Genomic DNA, 13,340 nt, shown 5'->3' on the forward strand with positions numbered 1-13,340 from the left:
GACAGCACAGTTAGGGTAAGTCTATAAGCGATACCTCTGTGTCAGCATCAGTTGCCTTCAGCTCAAACTCAGTGATGGTCTTCCTCACCCCCTCCTGCACCCTCATCCCTGGCACCTGCAGGATGGGCAGAGAGTCGTCCACCGGCCGGATGGTGACGTAGAATGTCTGTGAAATCTGAAGGACAACAGCATAACAGTAATGAAATAATTAAATGCACACAGTGCTCAGTAATTGAATCCAGATATGAGCTCAATTGTTCTACAGCACACAATCTAATTTCTCACTAAATAGGTTATCCTATCAGCGTTAAATGTAGAGAAACAGATATACCATAAAGAAAAGTGGTTTTAAATCACTGACAACTAAAGTGAATTAGAAAAGAAAAACATCCTCAGTTAAAGTGCAAAGAGAACATAGAAAATCTGTACATTAAAGGTGTACTTAGCAATTTAAAAAGTTTTAATCCTAAAGAAATGAAGACATTTTTGAAAAGCGTGATTAAATCACATGAGATGACTCCAGCCATATCAATAAAAGCTGTTTTATTTGACACTGGAGTTGGGCCAATGAATAATACTCACTTTAGTTGTGTAACCACACTATTACTGGACACATTTGCTTATGGGATAAATTAATCATGGCTAAGTTAAGCATTTCTACAGTGGCATTGGTATCAGAAAGTATTGCTTCTGCATCCATGCCACTAGGTGTCAGTATAAGTCTAAGACAACTGCCATATGAACTAATGCAGCATTAATAAAAATGCACCTTTAATTGAGCAGCACAATGCAAACCCAAAATGTATTTGCACATCATTTTCCATTCAAAATGGCAGAAGAGTGTTTCCCGCTGAGAGAAAAGCCTATTGTAGGATAACTGTGTGTTCATCTCTTTCAGACACTCACTAGGCAGCCTGTGTTTGTCCAAGCTCTTTCGGCCCTAATTAGTGTGTGTGGGCGTGCATGTGTTTATAATGGAAAGAAAAGAGGTGAAAGGAAGAGAGTATGAAAAGGCGAGAGGGAGGGTTGAGATTACTGTGGGAGGAAGTGTGTGCTCAGTATGTGTGGAATGAGAAATAGAAAGCGAAGGGTGGGCATGTACGTGTTTATATCAATGTTAGTTACCGTGAAGGTTGAGTGTATCTAATCACTTTTTATAACAAACTATATCATTAGAAGAACAATTTGTTCAGCTGAAAAATCACATGAATTTCAAAATGTTTTAGTATTTATTTTGTGCCTCTTTTACAGCAGCCACTATTATTTTAATATTATTTATATACTATTCAATTGTTTATTATATTTTGAATTAGCTTCCGTGTTATATTTTTAGTAACTTTTAGTAATCTTTAGTAACAAGATAACATTTTAAATTTTCAGTTTTTAAGTTTTAAAGTTTTACGTTTTTTAAGAATAATTTTTTCTTTTAATATTTTAATATTCAATATGATATATTATTTTTAATTTAATTTAATTTAATTTAATTTAATTTAATCATTTCAGTGCAATAATTTAAAAATATATATTTTTAACACTGAGCCGTACTTGAGCTGGGGGTACTCCACAAATATATATATGTATATACAGTATAAATATGTATATAGTTACAGACTTTTTTGACCCCACTGAATGTGTGTGTGTATGTGTATAAATTATAAAATAAAATGTATGCATTTCTATTTTTATGACAATTGAGAAATCTTGTTGTTGCATTTTGTAATTTTCATGACAACGACGAGGTGCATGCATACATGTAGTTACAGACATTTGGACCCCACTGAATGTGTGTGTGTGTGTGTGTGTGTGTGTGTGTGTATGCACCTCATTGCCTCCATCAGATACAGTGAAGGTAAAGTCATCAGAGTGTATCTCCTCTTCACTGGTATGAACAAACTGAATATTGCGGGAGGCCAGGTCAGCCTGGGTAAACGTGCTGATCCGTGTTCCTGCAATGACATCAAACAGAGAAAAACTCTCCAGTGACCAGCAGCCCAGCACTTCCTATACTGCTTTTGGTATTAAATAATAATGTAAACACTTGCCACCATTAAAAATATCCCACAGGTCAAGTGAAATTAATGAATAAAACATGCACTACAGCAGAACTCCCATTGAATGTAATCCGGCCATCACCAGGAGGGACAGAAAGGAAAATAAAAACTGATCTTCACCCATGAAACCTCCTTGCATGATGCCCTGGTAGAGATCTATAGGCTAGATCCCATCTAATGAGTTCTCAGTCTTCATTTGAACATGATTGTGCTTAGATATACAACATGCTATTTTTCTTTCACGCAAGGCCTGAACAATGCCTGGCAGTTGTGGCCAGCTTTTATAAATGTAATGCTCTGCTGAACAGGCCACACAGAACCAGGACTGCAGACTATAAATATATATTATGATCTCTCAGGCTCTTCATATTCTCTTCTATAGAGACACCAAAAACAGTGATGCTGTAGTATGTGTATTTGTGGATGAACAGAGATATATATGTGTATGTATTCTAGCACTGCACTTGACAGTAAGTGTGTGAATACAGGCTATACTGTAATATAGAGTGACACTTACCCAGTGTTCAGCAGCCCCTCACGTCATATACTGCACTTGCTTTAAAATAATAATGTAAACTCCTCTGCCACCATTAACAAAACTCCATGGATTAACTAAAACAGCACTTTAGAGGCTAAATAAGATGTAATGCTTTGGAAGCTACTTTTGAACTGTAGCTTGCCAAGCAACAAGCTATCCATAATTTAGTTAAACTACTCTTTTGACACTACAAGCTACAAATAAAAAGTACCTAACGCATTGAAGTTACTTAAGGGGGCAACATCCTTTTATATGTTACTTATTTAACATTAAATTCAAGGCATTAATGTTTGCCTACAAAACCACCACTGGCTCTGCACCCATTTACCTAAATTCAACCGACTTGAGTGGGCAAATGCTCACAGTCGATGGAGTCTGGCACTTTGGAGAGGTGCTCTCTTCACGGATGAATCCCGGTTTTCACTGTACAGGGCAGATGGCAGACAGCGTGTATGGCGTCGTGATGCGAAGGAGATGTGTTGCACTGCGTGAGGAAAATGGTGGTCACACCAGATACTGACTGGTGTTCGGACCCCCCCAGGACCCCCCAATACAGTAAAACTGCACTGCCTTTTATTGTGGCCAGCCTAAGGCACACCTGTGCAATAATCATATTTGTACGTCACTTTGGATAAAAGTGACTAAATGTAAATGTAATGTAAATATGTAGAACCAGGGCAAATGCTCAGCCCTTTTTACTGGGGCACAAGCCCCAGTGAAATACCACTGTGCCCCAGTAAAACATGACAGTAGAGATTATTTTGTACTGACCCGAGAACTATTTTCCTTGATAATTTTTCAAGCAATTTTGTTGTGTGCGTCAGCAATCATGTCAGCTGGTAAGAATCAGAACTAGTGATACCAAATTTGCCAACGAATCACTCTTTTGAGTAAATCGGTCATACTGGTTTGCAAAAACACTGATCATTTTTTGGGTAATTAATCTCAATTAGGGTGATAGCATTGAACTAACAATATATAATAATAATAATAATATATTACACGAAAAGGAAAATTTATTACAATTATTTATTTAACTGACCCTAATTTATAGAACAAGTTTAACTAAATTAAGAGTGACGGAATTTTTTTGTTACTATACACTGCTGCTAGTTGGAAGCTGAGTTACTGTTTTGATACGGAATAATTTAGTTCTACTTTTGATTAGTCACTCCTCCCAACAAATATGGAGGATGTTTGTCTCTACCTGGTTTGCTGGAATGTTCTAGATGGCCAAGCTGAGGCTGTTTGGTGATTCGGTAAATGAGTTCATCTGGTTCACTGTCCTGATCTGTAGATGAGAGCTGCAGTGTTGTGATCTTCTTCAAGGTGTTCTCATCCATAACCAAACCCTTATTAACCACCACTGTGGGAGGAAGTCTGTCCTCTGAGAGAGAGAGAGAAAGAGAGAGAGAAAAAAGATGAGGATGTACTAAAATAACTTTCTTCTAACATTCCTGAACATGAATATGTCAATGTCCCAAAATAACTTCTTGGCTCACCTAGAACGTTAATGAAGAAAGACTGGTCAATGACTCTGTTTCCCTCGGGATCTTCCAAGTTGAACTTAAAAGAGAAGCTGCCTCCACTTTCTCCCTTTTCATGAATGTATTCCACATGTCCTGACAGACGACGCACAAAACCACATGAAACAACGCATCTCTGCTTAGAAATTCCCTATGGATGATTATGTATGAGAGAGAGAGAGAGAGAGAAAGAAAGAGAGAGAGAGAGAGAGAGAGAGAGAGAGAGAGAGAGAGAGTAAGAGACAGCAACCTTTGTTGATGTCATCCTGGGTGACGCTGGTGACAGGTCCTTTCACAGATATCTGGGCCTTGTTTCTGCCCGTATTCAGCAGCAGGGAGCCCACGCTCAGGTCTTTAGTAAGGGTGAACCGCAGCTTAAGGTTATCTGAATCTATGTCCGTCCCTTTTAGATGCTGCTCTGTGATCTTAGATGAGGAACCTGCCAGGAGGAATGAGCAATGATAACAGAAATGATACAGGCATTTAAGTTATTTATTAACATCAACTCAATCTAACTAGATATGAGCCTCAATTATTCACATGAAGTGTTTCAATTGGTGCATTGTAAGTAAGATCTGTTTAGACTGGATTACTGCAGTTGCTCTCAGAGTGTAAGGCACTTCTCTAATTCACAAAGATGTCTGGCAGAGAGAGATTATAAGTGCATAATGCCATCATTTCGGTCTGGTTCTCACACAAAGCTGTTAAATGGCTTCAGAAGACTTTTATGTGACTTTTATGTGCTTCTCATCCCTCTCCTTTTGTGTTCCACAGATGAAAAACAAATACAGGTTTGAAATTATATGAAGCTGAGTGAATGAAGTTTAAATTTTTAGGTGAGATATTCCTCAAAAATGGCTTCTGGAAAGCATTATCAAGCTTTATTATTAATGTATTTATTTTTGGATATTTTAAGAGTCATTATTAATAATTCTAATGTTTTGTAACAAAATCATAAAGAAAACCACAGAACAATGTGGACACACTGACAAAAAAAATATTTCTTACAATGAACAGTGTAACTTTTTATTATTTAACAAAGCAGTGAAAACTGAAAGAACAATTGCCATTTTTCATTGTGTTTTTGTCATTCAACATAATTAATTAAACTTAAAACATTTTATGTTACTTTTATGTTAAATTGCTTGTGTTTTTCCTTATTTAAAAAATTCTGTGGACACAAGTAAGCAATAAATACATGTAAATTATTTAGATGCTATTTTCTTTATTATTTACTATTAAGTACAGACATTTGTATATAACGCTGCTCATGGTGAGGGGTTGGGGCAGTAAAGGGATGCAATGGATTTTTTTGTTTTAAATGAGAACACTGGCAACTCATTTTAGAAGCAGTTAAGAAACTAAATATTTATTTTGTATGGAACTGTGTCTGATATAATGACGACTACTAAAAATAAGCAACCTAACCAATCAGGGATGCTTGGAATGTGTGCAAGGACAATGTAACGTAGTTGTATCTTGACCTGCTGCAATCTGTAGTCCTCTGTTGATTGTGACTCTAGGGCCTTCTCTCTTCCTAATATCCATGCTGAACTCTAGACGTCCGGTCTCTGTGTATATGCCATCTGTTACTGAAAACTGGATCTCGTCAGTCCCAGAGCCGCGTCCGTCTGGGGTGTAGACCAGAAGCTCATCTAGAACATCCTGGTAAGTGAAGGTGGAGCCTTGCTGAAGAATCCTGCCATTCTCAAAAGGCTGAGAGTAGAACTGCCTTCTGCGTAGCTTTCCTTTTGAAACACATACAGAAATATTGCAAAGAAATGAACATTGATGCTACGTTCCTTCTCATTTTTCCATCAAACACAGAATAAACACACATAAAATGAACACACATCGCTCTGCTTCCCATTTGAAATAAATGTGCACTTGACCTCTAATGGTCGCTTGATGTAATTTTTTGTATAACTGCACAGCTGTCATAACACTCTGACGCGGTGACTGTATTTCAGTTCTGTCAGCTCCATTCCTCACTTGTGACTCCTAATAAAACTGCTGTGAACACCTTGACACGCATCCATAAAGGTTTAACCAATGAAGCTCTGTGGGTCATGGCCTTTCCTCTGACTCTCTAGTCAAAAGCAGAGGCACAATGACAATAACATCAATCAGCCACACAGGAGCCAGCCGGAGCAGTCATGTGGAAAATAATGGATGTTTTCTGAAGGCTGCCCATGAATGAGCGACAGAATGGGGAATGGAGTGGGCATATTAAGAGAAATAGAGAGAGAAGGACAGCCACTGACCGTATGAAGGCTTCTTGATGAGGGTAAGGAGAAGCTCATTTTCAGGTGTGTCCGGGTCCAGCACATTCAGGGAGGAGTTGGTAATGACCACACCGGAGTTCTCCTCCACTTGGATGCTGTTCACTGAGATAATTGGGACTCTGTCCTCCTTGGTGTGCTAGAAACAACATCAAATAACATCTCATATATAAACCTGACAAGTCGGGAAAGAGAGACAGGAAAGAGAGGGGAATCTGGACATGATGCAGACTAGCTTTGAATTTGCATCCAGGTGAGCCAGCGGCTCCAACTACTTTTAAGATACTGCTAAATGAAGAAAAATCAAAGTACCCGTATGTCATCTAAAGTAACAGCAAAAGGGATTCTGAAAATGTAGTCTGGAAACCATTCATTAAAGAAACACCATCCAGTTTTAAGCCCAAAAATTCTTTTTTTGTTTCTGTACACTAGGGTATTCGTGCAGTGCACGTGATGTAAATACTGTCAATACAATAGTATGCGCATTTTTTAGAATTGTGCGTACTTTGTACATTCAGCTTGATATTGTACATATTCGCCTTGAATTTTTTTCCGCTGATTTTGTTTGTCCACAAGGTGGCAAAACTAGCTTGGACAAAAATACACTGAAGACAACAACAACAATAGACGTCCACTTTGACGAGCGTTTATATTGAGGGGGTTAAAAGAAACCCAAAAACTCTAACAACATTTTTAACAGTTTTAACTTCTGGAAAGGAAAATACACTGGACAACGAAGAAACCTTTTTAGTGCAAATGTGTTGACAGCCTGTGTTAACACTATCAAATGGACTACACATTCGGCTGTACGCAACAAAGTTTCGCAACAAAATTAAAGTATACTTTTGGCTTTAGTGTTTCAACTATACCTGGATGTCTATGGTGATATCAAAAGCCTCAGTTTGACTTGACCCATCACTGATGTAAAAGCTGAAGACATCCTGGTGGATGTTGGCTTGGCGGATGTTTTGAACATAGAAGATATGGTCTGAGGTGAGGTCTTCTATAGTGAAAGGGACATCGGGGCTGATCACGCGAGATCCACCAATCGCTGCTGGACACAAAGGACAAATCTCAATGTGCCGAACAAACAACACTTTGTTCTGGAGACTGCTTTTTACTGGGAATAACATTTCTGATCAACAGTTGATCTCAAAAACAACAAACAAGCGACTTTCTAGACAAAACACAAGAGAAAGCGACTGTCAGTTGCAAGACAAGAAATCGCTAATATTTATGAATAAATGGCTGAGGATCAAAAACAAACCCAAAATCATGAAAATAAAACAAGTGTTTTCTTAAAGTAGATACATCAAAGCAGACATCAGAGTTTGCATCTGTTCTGGATGAAAAACTCAATTTTGTACAACTGTCGTTGGGTGTTTATGTTCCACCATGATCTGCATCTCCTTTCATCTTCCCCACTCAAACTGGAAGCCTGAATAAAGATGACTGCTTCAATCTGAATTTCACAGATATACAAATCTCTATTACAGCAAATGAGCGCTCTCCTCATGAATAAAATGACGCCATCAGCAGCTGCTGAAAAAAAATACCCATCTGCCCTTAAGTGACTGGGAAAAGGAAGCTAACAATCTAAGATATATTACACAAAGAGATAGCTAAGAGATTTACCTTGTTTTGTGTTCTCAATGAAACCATACTTCGGTGGGCTGATCAGCCACACCAGGAGGTCCTTTCTGGGTGTGTCTGGGTCAGATGCAATAATGTGATTGGCTGAGAGCTGGACTCTCCCTCCTTCTTGAACCTATCCACAGGAAACACCGTAAAGAGTTTGGAAAGGCTGAAAGAACCAGATCTAAAACTAGTTGACTGGTGAAGTGGGAACAGTTCTCACCTTAATGCCGCTGCGGACCATGACAACAGGTGGCTGTCTCTGGGTAGACGTGATGGTTATAGTGAACATCTGGTTCTCCAAACGATTGTTCTCACCATCATAGACGACATAGTGGAAAATATCAGTGACAGGCTGGTTACCCATTTCAAAGGATGTAACATACCTTTAAAAAACAAACAAAAAAGAACTGTATCATATTTCATAATTTCTCAGCAGGGCTCAACAATTTAAAGCAATTAAAGAAGCTTGTGTTGTAATGCATGGTGAGTCTCCCCAAGCATTTCAACTTGCCACACATTTTACATGCCTCATTTATATTAACATAAGCTGAACTAGGAAGGACACATTAATACTGGTAATGATTTAAAAAAGGCAGCAGGATTTTTATAAAACTAAAACCATAAAAAACTTAAAACCATAAAATAAACCTGAAATAAAATAAAATAAACATAAAAAATAACAAAAATTAAAACTTTAACAAAAATTTAAAAAATATATATTAAAAATAAAATCTAATTCAAAATATTAATAAAAACTATAATAGTATCTTAATGATACTATAGTAATACTGGATGCAGGGTGTTTACCTGATTTTGTGGTTGTTGATGTCCTCCATTGTAAAGGAGGAATATTCACTAAGTTCCTCATGGTCTGTTTCAGCCTTGGTTTTGGTGAGGATCCCATACATCGGTACAGAAACTAACTGCACAAAAATTGTCTCATCGGGAGATTTATCATCCTACAAGACATTGACAGTTACTTTTAAGCATATTGCAATCTACCAGTTTTAACTTTTATTTTCAGTTATAGTCAGAACATGTCATTCCTTACCATATAAGCTAACTGTGAACGTCTAATGATGGTACTGCTCTTTTCCGCCACCTCCATTGACAGCAGGGCCTTAGGGTCGCGTTTGGGTGTGTCACCTTTGACCTCCGACACCAAGACCTGCACCGTGATGGAGGTCATGGAGATCCCGTCCGTCACAGAGAAAGTCATGGAGTCCTCCTCAGTGGTGAGACCCACATGCTCATACTGCAGAACGTTCCTGGTGACGTCACTGGAGGTGAAGGTGTCCCCTGAGGTGAAGGAGAGTTTTGATAAATAAACTAAAGCAACTGAAGCCATAAAATAAGATAAAGAAGAACACACTATGCAGTACCTACCATTGACCATCTGGACCTGGGAGCCAAGGTCCACTCTCAGGAGGGTCCCGTGTAGGGGCCCCTCCACCAGCTCAAACTCTAGCTCTTCAGGGGCCGTATCAGCATCCGTCACTGCTAACTGTCGTCCACCTATATGACACAGAAACAAATCCACGTAAGAATAAAAGGCGCAAATATTATGTTTGTTGCGCTGACACCTAGTGGTGTGGATGTAGAAAAGGTTTTTGAGAAATGCTCTATTTGCACTAAAACGTCTGTTTTTTCAATGCCAAAAATATGCATTAAAAAGCATTATTCGACTAGTCATGTGATATGACTGCCATCCTAATCGCTTTTGAACATGATTTAAAACATTTTTCAAAATAACTAGTCAGTTCTTTAACTCTAAAACTTTTTTAATGAGGTACAAAACTTTTTAATGACACTGACTGGGCCTTTTATATACTTATTCATTCACACTAATTATTTTGTAGCACTTAAGCCAATACACATGTCCTTACCCACTGGTGCCCTGCCGCTGAGACTGACCTCCAGCACCGGATCCAGAATCTGAAAGACCGGTGGCTGCTGATGATTGGTCAACAGCAGAATAGCAAAGTCCATCTCTGGAGTGGTGTGCTCTCCATCAGAAACTGACATAAGAGAGGGAATAGGAATAAGTCACACATGCACAAGAACACTGTTGACCTTCAGGCCAGTTCTGTCTTTTGCACTTCGGCTCAATACAGCACAGATGAATGAATCAAGACAGAGAGAGTGAAAGAAAACAGAAAGACCTATAAAGACATCATCTCATCCTCCAGAGACTGTACATTTGATGTAAAATACAGGGATAACTTGGCATATACAACTATTCAACATAATATTATTTCTTCATAAATGTCAGCAAAGAAAGATCCATTTGATAAATGTCGAAATGAGTCTTTTAGCTGCTGTTCCTGTTAGAACAATGAAAAAAGAATAAAATGAAAACAGAATATTTAAATTTAAACTGCGCATGTTAACAGATAACAGCTCAGGTGAGATTCTCGTTCTCAAGTTTTATGACGCTGTTGTTGTTTTCCTTCAGTTGAGTATATGTATAAGTTAGGAATAAAAAGCTCCTTTAGCATCGACTTCTGATGCTGCTGTTCTTCTACACTCTGTTGTTACTCTCCATCCATTACTAAAAGCACTAAAAGGAGTTTGTCTGCCCTACAGTGCCCTGTTTCCATCCAGACACAGAAGGGCATATGAGCAGTCACAGCTCTGATTCATGGGCACTGCGAGAAGAAGATGGATACACAGTCGTATCCTGCTGTCAGGTGGAATAAAGCATATGGATGAACATCAGAAAGAGAGAGGGAATCATATTCCCTCTTAGGAAGAGAAGGTCCCATAAATAAATAACAGCAACACACCAGGGAATGTGGGATCAGAGGCACAGAGGGATCTGTCTATGGTGTTTCAGAGGAAGAAATTAATTCTGGGTTTGCTGGAAGCGTGTAAGGTAAGAGAGAAAAAAGCAGAGTCGAAGGGGGGTTACAGAGGCCAAAAGTGATTATACTGTATACCTGTGAAATGGAGGCTCACTGATTCTGGTAGACCTGCAGGAATGAAACACTGTTAGTGGTTACTTTCACAATCAACTGCTAACAAATCACAATAATTAGAGTGCAGGGTGAGAGGTTATTTCATATTTAAATCTGTCTATGGTGTTTCAGAGGAAGAAATGAATTCTGGGTTTGCTGGAAGCGTGTAAGGTAAGAGAGAAAAAAGCAGAGTCGCAGGGGGGTTACAGAGGCCAAAAGTGATTATACTGTATACCTGTGAAATGGAGGCTCACTGATTCTGGTAGACCTGCAGGAATGAAACACTGTTAGTGGTTACTTTCACAATCAACTGCTAACAAATCACAATAATTAGAGTGCAGGGTGAGAGGTTATTTCATATTTAAACAGTTCAGCTGGAGAGGTGAGTTTTACAGACTTATGCATCACTAACAATACCTCAGATGTTGGGTTTGACAGCCCAGAAGCACCAATTAGCATCAGATTAGTACTAAATCAACAATGTGCTGGCATATTCTCTAATTAACTTCCCACACAAACAGTACACATTTCAAATTAATGAGCGTGTCATTATACTACTGTGTGCTACTATTGTTACATCTATTGCAGAGCAATGTAAAAAAACTGCAATTAGAAATGTTTAGGGACTAAAATTTCTAGTTGACTCAAAAGATCTGTAAATGAATGAATCTGAGTGGTTGCATTCAGGTTTGGGATTGGAAGGGTTTATTTAAAATACAGTACAAACAGTAATATTGTGAATTATATAACAGATTGTGAATGAAATTTAAAGTAACTGTTTTCTATGTTAATATTTTAACATGTAATTTATTGCTATGATGGCAAAGCTAAAGTTACTCTAGTTACTCTTCTTGAGTATCACATAATTCTTCAGAAATCATTCTAATATGCTGATTTTGTACTCGAGAAACATTTTTTTTTTCATGTAATAACGCAAAGACTAACCTGTAAATGAGTACTGATAAAGCTCCTGAAGGTGGGAAGGGGCTTGTGGGGGTCTGTAGATAATTTTGCCACTGTCTACATCAGCCTGGGTAAAGAGACGCACATGATGGTAAGGTCTATCCCTGTGCTCCAGCGTACCTGGAAGAGGAGAGTGACATCATCATATTAATATTAATATTACAATCAGTTCAGTATTAGAAGCTAAGAAATTAAATGAAATAGAGATTGTGGGATAAACATTGTGGGACTGAGTTCCTTATGCATAATTTACACATTTACACATACATCTCAGTGGTGATGTCTTTATTAAAACAGATGAAGATTAAGTCAGATTTCTTTTGCACAAATTAATAAATATTCACGAGGTACGTCAATACCAGCATCTTTCTTTCTACCATTTCTTCTATTCTGAAAAAAGGTTTATGACTATTCTATGACTATGTTATTTAATCCAAATGAAACGTCTAATCCACGAAAGGATATGAAATATCTGTGACACTGAGCAACAACCACATATGAAGTTTCTCATAATGATCTTAGACGTGAAATGTCTACCCTTCCAGTAAAGTCTCGGCAAGTTTCCTTTGAAATCCTCTACTCTCTGTTTAATGATACAAAAAGGAGAACAAAACAAAACTATCAGGCTTCCATTATGCCTGTAAGTGTCCTACTCCTCACCCCTATGACAATAATGGAGGTTTAGTTACCGTGGCCTGAGGTAAGCGCTTTGGTGATGTTGTAGACAAGCTTGTCGCTGGGCGTCTCAGAGTCAGTGATATATATATATATATATATAAAACTATATTGTAAAATATTAATACAATTTAAAATTAGTGTTTTTTTCAGGATTCTTTGAAAGAATAGCATTTATTTAAAATATGTTTTTTGTAACAATGTAAACAATTTAATGTGTCCTTGCAAAATAAAAGTATTAAAGGGGTCCTATTATGCTTTTTCACTTTTTCAACTAGTTAGTCTGTAATGTTGCTGTTTGAGCATAAAAAAGATCTGCGAAGTTACAAAGCTAAAATTCCAATTCAAAAGGAGATAGTCTTTGTCACAGGCATAGTCTTCTATTTAATGGCCGTTTTGCAAATATAACCATACAATAGACAGACACAAAAATAAAACCCTCATAGTAATGTTGACATAAAACATTTACACAGTTCTGATTATGTGGCTCAAGTATAAAAGATCAGAAAGAGTATCATTACAAAACTAGAAAAAAGACCATAATGATATCATTTCAACGAACGACTCGTTTGGACTACAACATATATTTTCCGGGATTTGTGATATCACAAATACTGACGAATGTCATGAGACATGGTTGAGCTGCACTAGAGAAGGCAACGAGTGTTATCACTATGTCGGAGACATGCTAGCTTTCCCAAGGCAGACGA

General features: G+C 37.9%; 1 protein-coding gene across 1 annotated transcript in view; it reads right to left on the reverse strand.

Moving 5' to 3' along the window:
- LOC107663364 (extracellular matrix protein FRAS1-like) overlaps positions 1 to 13,340 on the reverse strand; it is a 139,290-nt gene that overhangs the window by 15,763 nt on the left and 110,187 nt on the right. Inside the window, exons 33-49 of the mRNA XM_016453574.1 lie at positions 12,645 to 12,717; positions 11,938 to 12,075; positions 11,228 to 11,260; positions 9,922 to 10,053; positions 9,422 to 9,550; positions 9,087 to 9,334; positions 8,843 to 8,994; positions 8,256 to 8,418; positions 8,033 to 8,165; positions 7,267 to 7,451; positions 6,380 to 6,536; positions 5,600 to 5,863; positions 4,366 to 4,554; positions 4,092 to 4,211; positions 3,797 to 3,976; positions 1,822 to 1,946; positions 35 to 175 (exon numbers count right to left, since the gene is read on the reverse strand). Coding sequence (XP_016309060.1) covers positions 35 to 175; positions 1,822 to 1,946; positions 3,797 to 3,976; positions 4,092 to 4,211; positions 4,366 to 4,554; positions 5,600 to 5,863; positions 6,380 to 6,536; positions 7,267 to 7,451; positions 8,033 to 8,165; positions 8,256 to 8,418; positions 8,843 to 8,994; positions 9,087 to 9,334; positions 9,422 to 9,550; positions 9,922 to 10,053; positions 11,228 to 11,260; positions 11,938 to 12,075; positions 12,645 to 12,717 — 2,562 coding nt within the window. The remainder of the gene's footprint in view (positions 1 to 34; positions 176 to 1,821; positions 1,947 to 3,796; positions 3,977 to 4,091; positions 4,212 to 4,365; positions 4,555 to 5,599; positions 5,864 to 6,379; positions 6,537 to 7,266; positions 7,452 to 8,032; positions 8,166 to 8,255; positions 8,419 to 8,842; positions 8,995 to 9,086; positions 9,335 to 9,421; positions 9,551 to 9,921; positions 10,054 to 11,227; positions 11,261 to 11,937; positions 12,076 to 12,644; positions 12,718 to 13,340) is intronic.

This window comes from Sinocyclocheilus anshuiensis, unplaced genomic scaffold (genome assembly GCF_001515605.1).
Source record: "Sinocyclocheilus anshuiensis isolate Anshui unplaced genomic scaffold, SAMN03320099.WGS_v1.1 scaffold1531, whole genome shotgun sequence".
Classification (NCBI taxonomy): Eukaryota; Metazoa; Chordata; class Actinopteri; order Cypriniformes; family Cyprinidae; genus Sinocyclocheilus; species Sinocyclocheilus anshuiensis.